Source organism: Coffea arabica, chromosome 11e (genome assembly GCF_036785885.1).
Source record: "Coffea arabica cultivar ET-39 chromosome 11e, Coffea Arabica ET-39 HiFi, whole genome shotgun sequence".
In the NCBI taxonomy this organism is placed as follows: domain Eukaryota; kingdom Viridiplantae; phylum Streptophyta; class Magnoliopsida; order Gentianales; family Rubiaceae; genus Coffea; species Coffea arabica.
In genome coordinates, this window is record NC_092331.1 from 22,764,481 (window position 1) to 22,775,598 (window position 11,118).

The window sequence follows — 11,118 nt, forward strand, 5'->3', positions numbered from 1 at the left end:
AACTTCAAAGCAATAAAAAGTTACTCCATTTTTTCCACATGCATCATAAAAAAAAAAGAAAAAAGATCATTCACAAACCTCCTCTGTGGTTTCCCTTAATATCACTTAGTGCTCTCGTGGTTTCAAAAATCTCTCTTATTTCCCATTGATTGGCATGTTTTGTAACATTGTTAGCCCTTGTGCATTAAAAAAAAATTCATAGATGAGGAGAGATAATATAATTTACTTTAATTTGTACCCCTTCTTATCCTTTATATGAATATGAAAGCAGCAACTAAAACTAAAATAAACCTAATAAGCAAAAGACCAATTGAAAGAGATGTAAGTGCAATAAGGAAAAGTTGCAGCACATAAGTAATTTTACAACTTTGCGATGATTAATACTCCAACTTTAAGATTATAAAGACAGCAAGACAACAAATAAGAAATACAAGTTTAATGGCAAAAGGAGCCACTTTAAGAGGAAATTAGTAGCAAATATTGTAACAAATCATTACAAGTTCTAATATTAAAAAGCACTCTTATAATTCACCAATATCGTTTAGTATAAAGAATAGATTTTATTAATTACAATAGGAAGGTGACAGTCAGGATTTTGAAAATGAAAGAAATCCAAATAAGATATATTTGCTTCTAATATATATTTGATTTGCTTTAGATAATAGTAGTATTAGAAATTCCTTACCTTTTATTACTATAGGATTTAAAAAATGTCACAATTATAAATAGTAGTTTTGTTAATTGTTGTTGCTTTTCCAAATTCCTTTTTTTGTTTGAATTTTCCTTAATCAATTAAGGATTTTTAGATGCGTAATATCATCATTTTCTATCCATGATGAAGAAATCTTGTCTTGTCAATCTGATAAGGGAGACAAGAAAGATTTTTAAAACTATAGGGATGCTAAGTGATATTAAGCCAAACATCAGGGGAGCTTTGTAAATTATTCCAAAAGTAAAAATGGAAACAGAATACAAATGACAACCAATTAGGACCACAGTCCACACAGGAGTTGGTGAAGCAGTTGGTGAGAGAGTAGCAAGCCACTGACCCTATAAATCACCCCAAATTCCCCACGCAACAGATCTGAGCTCTATTCTCCTTTCTTCCTTCCTCCACGCTAGCGAATTCTACTTATCTTGGTGTGATTTTTTGGCTTGACAGAAAGCTACTGCTACAGCAGCATTGTGTCGGGAATTCCTCGCCGACACCGCTGGAGCATTGACAGATCAATCGAGGTATACATATTTTCGATTGGATTTAAATTTCGTTGATAATGAAGGTGATTGAGAAGATCCAGAAGGCCGCCAAGGACGAAAACAAGGTTGTTTTCTCCTTCGAATTCTTCCCACCCAAGACAGAAGATGGCGTCGACAACCTGTTCGAAAGAATGGAGAGGATGGTCGTCCATAACCCGAATTTCTGTGATATCACGTGGGGTGCGGGCGGATCCACGGCGGATCTGACGCTGGAGATCGCGAATCGGATGCAGAATATGGTCTGCGTCGAGACCATGATGCACTTGACGTGTACCAATATGCCTGTGGAGAAAATTGATCACGCTCTGGATGCTATAAAATCCAACGGCCTCCAGAATGTCCTTGCTTTGCGGGGAGATCCCCCTCATGGCCAGGATAAGTTCGTCCAGGTGGAAGGTGGCTTTGCCTGCGCTCTCGACCTGGTAAGTTTGCCTCTGAGTTTGATTCTGATTGTGTTCGTTATGTTCTGATTGTTGCTCATTCAATTAAGTTGATGTTGATTGTTTTACGCTTGTTTGATAACATCGTTAATGTTTACTGTGCATACAGTACCATTTAGTGCTAGTTGGGTGTGAACTCTGGCTACATTTTGATGTTGGTGATGAGTAGTTTTGAGCTGTTTAATCTATTTAGGTGAAACATATTCGTGCCAAATATGGGGATTATTTTGGGATCACTGTTGCTGGTTATCCAGGTGGGTTTTTAGTAATTCAAGTTGTTGTTTTGGACGATGCTGTGTTGATGTATTAGTGTAAAGAGTGTAACCATGATGTTAATGTGGTGTCCTTTCCTGCTCAGAGGCTCATCCTGATGTTATACCTGCTAATGGGATTGCCCCGCTTGAGGCATATCAAAGCGACCTTGCCTATCTGAAGAGAAAGGTTTGTATTTAGCCCCTTGATATGACGCTGTCTTTTGAATTGTGATTAATTTATTCCTTTTGGCTTTTTCCAGAGGTTTGGATGTGGGAACTTAAACTTTCTTTTGCTTATGGTGGTTGATTCTGAAATTTTCTGCAGGTTGATGCCGGAGCTGATCTTATTATAACTCAACTCTTCTATGATACTGATATTTTCCTCAAATTTGTTAATGACTGTCGCCAAATTGGCATAACTTGCCCTATTGTTCCTGGGATTATGCCCATCAATAATTACAGGGGCTTCCTTCGTATGACCGGCTTTTGCAAGACTAAGGTAAAGGCCGCAATTAATAGCATTCTTTCACAAAGATCAAGAGTTATGTGGGCAAATGTGCTTTTTTAGAAGGTCATTTGTACACAAGACAGATAATTTTTTATCTTGTGCATCAATTTTTTCTATTGTACTTTAAAATCTTAACACTTGAGAGTCTTTCTAGTGAGTGAAAATTCACTTACTACCATGCAGCTACTCTAACATACTACTGGACATATACAATTTGCAAGAATTAATAATCAGATCACAATTAGTCTTCTGGTCATTGTGAGCCTTAAAATCTAAGGTTGTGAATCTTTTCTGCATACCTTCCACCTCTATAAGTTTATTCCTCTCTCTATGCATGATACTAGGTATTTAGATATGTAATATGTCAACTTCTTTAAAGCATATGTTGTATTAGTCCTAACAGTTCTCATTTAAGTTGACACATTAGTTTGCCTCACTATGCTTAACAGTCATTGTAGTAGTAAATAAATGTTCTGCTCATTCTTATTTAACATATGAAGAATGATGACAATTTCGATTTTATTCAAATAGCAACTATGTGGGAATGCAGAATTGATACAAATCCAGTATCTCTAGTTAGTGCTGGTTAATTTCATTTTAAGTGATTGGCAACTTGTTGAACTATGTGGTTACTCAGACAACATTAGGTGCTTGTGCGTTTAAGTTCCATACTAAGTTTACTGAATAATTGTAGATTCCTCCTGAGATTACTGCTGCCTTAGAGCCTATCAAGGACAATGAAGAAGCTGTGAGAAACTACGGGATTCACCTTGGAACTGAAATGTGCAAGAGGATTTTGGCTAGTGGAATCAAGACATTGCATCTTTATACATTAAACATGGAGAAGTCTGCATTGGCTATATTGATGGTTTGTTGTCATTTCTCATTATCCCTGTGTGGGTTATCTAGTCATTTCCATTATTAGTATAGTGCTGGAAGTTAGTGGCTTATGAAAGCTTGCATGTGTAGAATCTTGGTCTGATTGAGGAATCAAAGATTTCAAGGACATTGCCTTGGAGACGTCCCACTAATATTTATCGTGTTAAAGAAGATGTTCGCCCTATATTTTGGTATATAATACTGCATCAGCCCATTTTTGCACTCCTCTCTCTCTCTCTCTCTCTCTCTCTCTCTCTCTCTCTGTCTTAGTGATTTCATCTATTATGTGGATGATTATCGAAAACTCAAACATTTCATCTTTTGTTTCTACTATTGCAGGGCCAATCGTCCAAAGAGCTATATTTCAAGGACCATAGGTTGGGAACATTACCCACATGGCCGATGGGGTGATTCTCGAAATGCATCATATGGAGCACTTTCAGACTATCAAGTATGGAGATCTTAATAACTTTTTTTTTCTTTTTATATTTTAAAGTCATTGACTTTTACTTTTCACTTTCTGCCTAAGCATATGTTATCATCTCCTAGTTCTTTGGGGTGCTATGTAGTTTTTTGTACTTTATCTGCCATTGCATAGGTTTTTAATTCTTAGGTGATTGTAAATGTTTCTCTTCCTCTGTTTTGCCTTCCAATTGTAACCTGTTTCCATAGAAGACATCATAGTTCTGCAAGTTGTAAACTTCTATCCATAAAATCTAGCAGAGCTTTGCGTTTAGGGAATGGTGCTTGCTAAGTAGAAAAGAGACTATTTGAAATTTCGTTTTTTTTATATGATTCTCAAGAGGAAGTGTTGGAAGGCTATGATTTTGATGATCAAGTCCATGCCTTGGTCTAAAGCCCTACATAGTTGATTTAATAATTTTGCCACTACAGCTTGTTGATTCCGATCTTTATTTACTAGAAATAAGTGAAATGTCAGTATAGGATTTTAAAAGTTTTTTCTTCCCTGTAAAAAATGGCAAACTATACAGACCTCCTTAAAGCATTCTGATAATTTTAGATTCTTAGCATGAGGACAGATTTTCTGACTGAACCATTGCTGAGTCATAGGTAGTTTCAACTCCAATCAAGAGATTTACCTCCTACTTTTTACTGTCTAACTTAATGATCCATTATGAGAGCACTGTCCCATCTGATCTTCTCCTCTTCATATGCTGCGAGTCAGCAGAATATATTTCAAAGTGGCTGGAATTACTGAATTAACTCCTATATGACTCTGGCTCTGTTGAAATTCAGGAAATCCATGAGGATAGTAAGCATTCCTAAAGATCTTTCCCCCCTCCTTTTAAGTAGCTTTTTGCGAGGATCCTATAATAAGAAGCCTTCCTGGTACATGTGCAATTAAAGGTTTAGAAATTCAAGTGGATAAAGAACAACTTGACTTCTTTATATGGTACAGGGAGATTTTATGGTCTGATGGATCATTTTCTGGTAGTCTTCTGTTTAATGATCCTTTTTGTGCCAGATGTTCATATCCTCTCATGGTTTCTCAAAAGATCATATGTTTGTTTGAGTTCCTAATTTTAGGAGTTGATCTGTATCTCCAACTAAATACCAAGTCACAGGAAGAAGCATAATCAAAATCTGGTAATGGGAACCCTATAATGGACATTAACTTTTGAATCTACTCCAGGTATTGACAACTCTGAGGAGTTACAGCCCATTCTACCATCCTTGATTTTTTTAGAGCACTTCAGATTGACTTTTCAAAAGTTGTTTGAAACATTAGAAGTAACATTTTATTATAAAGTTCAATCTCTAGAAAGCTCCTCCAAGGTGCTCATAGAGACAACAACTTTCTGTTTCAAAAGAAAAACTGAAAGCATCCTTTAGTTAAAATACAAAATTAGAACTATCTTGAAGCAAATGAGAACAGGCCCTTTACCTGTGTGTAATTATTTTAAATTGGTGAAAATTCTTTCTCATGTGCAACAAAGAATGAGTAATAGAATGACCTTTGTTTTCATCCATGTTTTTAGAGAAAGTTTTACAGGGAGAAATAAATCATATCACCTTCTGTTTAGATTTATGGACCTTTGACCAAGTTGTTGATGCTTAATTCATCTTATTATATATTCCATCATGTGGCTATGCCATAAATTTTAAACAGTTCATGAGGCCTCGTGCACGTGGTAAGAGACTTTCAGAAGAATGGGTTGTCCCTCTAAGAAGTTTACGGGATATTTATGAGGTACAATTACTCGTTACATTTTTACATTCATCTGAAGAAAGTACTGTTTCTGCGGAAGCTCTGATTCTTGATGAATTTCGTCACATCAGAAATTTAAGCAATTTTGTCTCGGGCAATTAAGAAGCTGCCCATGGTCCGAATTAGATGGCCTTCAGCCAGAGACAAGGATCATAAATGAACAGCTGGGTGCTATAAACTTAAAAGGTTTCCTAACAATCAACAGCCAACCAGCAGTTAATGGAGTAAAGTCTGACACTCCATCTCTTGGTGAGTTGTTTCTTACCTGGAATGCAGATTTTTTATTTTATTAATTTTGTTCAAGAGTAATACCTGGGACCCTGTCTTCCCTTTTCCTCCTAAAGTTTGGGTCAGGTGGAAACAGATCCTCACATGCTGAAAATCAGTATTCTTTTTGAATGAATTTTTTCTTAATAGAAACTTTTAACATTTGCACGTCCCTTTTGTGGGTCAAACTCCATTATAAACTCTTCAAGTAGATATTGAATTTGCTGGGTATTTCAGGAATGGGATTGACTGCTGCACTATTTACTTCTATGAAGTTGATAAATTTCTTTAGATCAAAGAAAATAGGGATCAAACTAGAGCAGTAATTTAATGTCTTTGCGTTGATCCGGGAATCTGTTGATCAACATTGGTATTAATAGATCGGATATAAGGAATTCTTGAGAAAATGACTTTTAACTGCTCTGTATGTAAACATGGTTTGCAGGATGGGGTGGGCCAGGTGGATATGTTTATCAGAAGGCCTACTTGGAATTTTTCTGCTCCAAAGAAAAGTTGAACTCTCTTGTTGAGAGATGCAAAGCATACCCATTCCTCACCTATATGGCTGTGGATAAAGCGGGAAGTTGGATTTCAAACACCAACCAAACTGATGTGAATGCTGTTACATGGGGAGTCTTCCCTGCAAAGGAGATTATACAACCTACCGTTGTGGATCCTTCCAGCTTTGTGGTGTGGAAGGATGAGGCATTTGAAATTTGGTCAAGAGCATGGGCTCAATTATACCCAGAGGCTGACCCGTCCAGAAAACTGCTTGAAGAGGTTAGTTTCATCTCTTTATGTCTATTGTATGTCAATCTTCTTATACTTCTAAAGCATTGCTATTTACTGAAGGACTAAAATATTTGTACAATATTTGGGATGACAACAGTAAAAACAAGTCCTCCCCACCCCTACCAACCCTCTCCCCTAACACAAGTAAATGAAATAAAAATCAATTGAATCTTACAAACGTGAAGATATATCGTTTTTGTTCCGTCTATTAAACATTGCTGGATTGGTTTGACTTTACCATGTTTGGTTGAGATCAATTGCCATTACACCTTATTGGTGCAAATTGCCGCGCCCCCCCCCCCCCCCCCCCAACAAAACCCTCTCCCCGATTCAAGTAAGATAAATAAAAAATCATTGATGTCTATATGTCATTTCTCTACCCTTCATTTTGTGAACATTATGTTGCAAAAATGTCAAAATTAAATATTGATAAAAAATTTATGCTTCAAAGTGGGAGTAGCATTTACTTTGACGGATAGTTTTCCGTATCTCAGAGGTTTGTCTAATGGCACTGAGGCAGTGGAGGGGTTTGGGTATGAAGCATTTGCGCCCCTGCAGTTATTGATGTCCGTCAAATTTGCATGATCAGGATACTGGAAATACTTTGCTCTCCTTCTATATTATCTCTTACAGCTTTGTTCTGCTGCATTTCACAATAGTGGAGAAATGTTTGATGATTGATAGTACATGGTCTGTGGCATATGTTTTAACCAGGAAGCAAATTGATTTTGAAATTTGATGAATAGTTGTAGCGTAGATAGGTGTATGTGTGTTCTCATGGATTGTGAGATGATTGTTAGAAGGAATTAGGAGTGGGATACAATTAGTTGGTCAAGCATTGTGGGATATCACTTGTTTCGTTTGTCTAGTATATATTTCGTGCATTAAGTCTACTGCAATTGCTTTCTTATGTGCGTATGTGTGTTCTTATGGATTGTAAGATGATTGTTAGAAGGAATTAGGAGTGGGATACAATTAGTTAATTAAGCATTGTAGGATATCACTTGTGTCGTTTGTCTAGTATATCTTTCGGGCATCAAGTCTACTGCAATTGCTTTCTTATTTCTTGATGTAAAATATTCAAAACTAGAGAATTCAGGTTCATCTCTTTGGATCAACAACAGTAAGACTGAAGAGTAGTGGTAGGTGACACAATTTGCTTATGTGCAATTAGTCTAAACATTTACAACACATTGATTACAAAAGCAATTAATTGCATGTTATGTTGCTTATCATGGATTAATGATTGTCTTGAGTTGCTAGTCATAATTGGCTATCATTTCTATTTTTGCCTGATTTTCCATTTCCCATTTTTCCATTTGGTCCTGGATGTAGAACACTCATTGGCTACCTCCAATTCCTTGTATGGGACCAAAAATTTCACGTGGTTGCTTCCTTATCCTTGTAGGTGCGAGACACGTACTTCTTGGTCAGCTTGGTTGATAATGATTACATCAGTGGTGATTTATTTGCAGTCTTCAACGATCTTTGAAATGATTAGCAGTACTCGTGGAGTCATCCTCCATGAAGTCCCACTTTCTTCTCTTGAAATTTCTTTTGTTGCTGTAGTAAGATTATTGGTTGTCATCTATAATGTTTAGGCTAGCCTCATTTTATGCAGCAATAATGACAAAAGCAGCCTTATAATACCTGATATTCTTTCGGATTTTGGCCTAACACCTCTTGGTAATGGAAATTCTCTTGGCATTGCAAGCTGATTCATTGTTCATGTCGAGAAGTCTATAGACGAAGCGTATCTCATGACTCCATTAGAATGTTGCTCGGCAAATTTTGAGCGAGTTTGTTACACTCGAAAAAGTTGAAATTTGTCTTTGTGATCTTTTACGTGTCATGACTTCCAAGTCGAGTTTTTTATGTGGAATATGGTCTGGGTATAATAAACCAAATAGTTGTTACTATAAGTGGTTTAATATTCATTCGAATCATCACGCATTTTGATCAAGAAATAACAAAGGGTAAATAGAAGCCACAGGACAATATTATGACTGTAAAGTCTCTGGTTATTCAGCTATTAAACTTATCAAATGACTTAATTTGTAAATTTACGAACTTGTATGTATTTTTGTACACAACGTGTTGATTTCTCTTCAAATTTAACTGGAGGTGTATCTATAGGCAAATAGGGTGGTATGGTCCCGAGGAGATTACACGGATAAAATCCTAGAAAATCATTTACTCAAACCCATAAAATTGATTTTTGTTTATAAACAAAATCTACAACTATCCAACTTACCCAAAAAAAAATTATTGAAAAAAGGATCATACTTGAATTCACTTTAGATTGGTGATGTCATTAGAGCAATTATCTTACTTATAGAGTAATTCTGCTTCAAATGCCCAAACTACTTTTGAAATAATTCAATACCAAATTGCACATATGTTGCTGCGACCCCTATAATTACCGTTTCCTTCCACCGCTTCACTTGCTCAGGCCAATGACTTGCAGATCCGGACTCCATCCACCATATAATAACTAAACCACCACACAAGACTTCCTACTGGGGTAATACATGAAAACGTTTTGTCATCATAATCTAAGAGAATAGTAAAGGTTCTTAAAGAGAAATTTATTGATACTGATTTCTAAACAATAGCATGAAGTGATGAAGTTAAAGCATTTATAGGTAAGCACATGACATTGCCGAAGGACCTTATTACACATTATCCATGATGATTACTGAATTTAAATCTTCAGAATTCGGCTTGGAAGTTGTTAGAATAGGATGGGCAGGAAGTTGTGAATAAGATAGGGAAGGATACAATTATAAGAGTTACATAAACAAAACGTGTCTGCAGAAGATTTTCAGAATTAAAATTCCATATTTTGCAATATGTCGAATTGCAATTCCGTAAGAATTAAATAAATGGCCCCGGACACTGTTGAATTAAAGTGGAGTCCAACACTATAGACTACCTATCCTTCGTAACATTATAATCTACCTAGAATAAAGAGGAAGAATGATTGGTCCAAAAAGTTAATGGTCGAGATTAGACATGCGAAGAATCGATGCTTAAGAAGAAGTGTAAAATACAAAATAAATCACTCTTATTAAGCTAATCTATGAAAAAGCTCCTATGATTTTAAATCATATACTCCAACTCATCGTGGTTTGAACTAATTTGAAACAGCAATAAAATTATCATAACTAATAGAAGCGGAGGAAATAACACAATTTCTTTTATATATATATACATATATATATATATATATATATATATATATATATATATATATATATATAAGCAAAAAAAAAACCTTCTAACAAACATCCTAGTTAAGCAAACCTATGAAAAAACCCTTGTGGTTAGTTAATCCAACCTACGGAAAAATCCCTTATGATTACCAATTGCTTCTCCACCTTCTATGGCCACCCTCCCCTCTACCACATCCCCTATCCGTCTCCTTTTTCCTCCTCTCTCTTTCTCTTTCTTTCCTTCCCCTGCACCCCCCTATTCCCTCCCGTTGCAGTCCCCTTTTCGCATCTCTTCACCTGCTTCCCATGACCAAAATTATCATAGGAGGGAGGGCATGGGGTGCGAGAAAGGGGCAATCTGGTCGTGATCCCTTCCCTGCACCCGGTTCCCTCTCTCCCATGGCTAGCTATGGTCGCTGAAACGAGAGAGAGTTCGGAGAAGTAGAAATGGCTGGGAGGAGACGAGAGGGAGCGGGATGCAAGGGAGAGGAGAAGAGGGGGAGGAAGGTGTTGTGATAGAAGGGAGGATGGCGGTGGAAGGTGAACAGTGATGGTGGAGGAAGAGATGAGGGTGGTATTTTATTTTTATTTATTTATCTTGTGTATGCAAATTAGTTGAGCTATATTTGGGCATTTTTATTTATCTATTTTGTGTGTAGAATAAGTTGACTTGTATTTGGGATTATTTATTTATTTATTTTATGTATAGAAATGAGGTAAATTGTGTTTGGGAGTTTTGGATTGTTTTTGAGAATTTTATGAGCTCTAAGGGATTTAATATGTATATTAGCTAAAAATTTGATTTTAAAAGTTATTTCCTAGTTCAAGCACACTCAGACTCATTAATTTAAATGATTTTTATCGATATTTCACATTAGTTCAAACCATGAAGTACCAAATTGTATGATTTGAAATATTCATAAGGAGTTTTTTCTATAGGTTTGCTGAATGGCAGGGGACTTCAAACCATAGAGGGTTTTTTCAAACCACAGGAGACTTTTCTGAAATATAATTCTAAGTGTACAATAGGTATATCTACTGAAAATTTGAGTGTTTCTAGTATAAATGCTTGCAAAAGAGAAGCGTGTATTTCAAACTAATTAATTCAAATGATTTTCACTCCTTTTTTAAATTAGTCTATATCACGGGTACTGAAATATATATTTTGAAACTATATGAGGCTTTTTTTTGTAGATTTACTTAATTGCAGGAGATTTTTCCTGTATATTACCTAAGAAAAACCACAAAAGAAAGGGATAATTTCATAAACCACCCT

At 36.0% G+C, this 11,118-nt stretch overlaps 1 protein-coding gene across 1 annotated transcript; it reads left to right on the forward strand.

Annotated features, from left to right (window-relative positions):
• Positions 1-1,001: 1,001 nt before the first annotated feature.
• Positions 1,002-8,349, forward strand: LOC113718162 (methylenetetrahydrofolate reductase (NADH) 2-like). Its single transcript, XM_072072345.1, has 11 exons — positions 1,002-1,679; positions 1,891-1,951; positions 2,056-2,138; positions 2,277-2,450; positions 3,154-3,327; positions 3,429-3,529; positions 3,678-3,789; positions 5,470-5,550; positions 5,640-5,817; positions 6,281-6,615; positions 8,036-8,349. Exons 1-11 carry the CDS (start codon positions 1,275-1,277, stop codon positions 8,117-8,119), a joined length of 1,788 nt encoding a protein of 595 aa, XP_071928446.1. The 5' UTR covers positions 1,002-1,274; the 3' UTR covers positions 8,120-8,349.
• The last annotated feature ends 2,769 nt before the right edge of the window (positions 8,350-11,118 follow it).

Bases quoted from the DNA above. Each gene is read 5' to 3' on its own strand.
- LOC113718162 (XM_072072345.1), top strand. From the start codon at position 1,275: ATGAAGGTGATTGAGAAGATCCAGAAGGCCGCCAAGGACGAAAACAAG. The intron at 5,551-5,639 runs GTACAATTACTC...TCGTCACATCAG, and splicing joins GTTTACGGGATATTTATGAG to AAATTTAAGCAATTTTGTCT. The intron at 5,818-6,280 runs GTGAGTTGTTTC...CATGGTTTGCAG, and splicing joins GTCTGACACTCCATCTCTTG to GATGGGGTGGGCCAGGTGGA.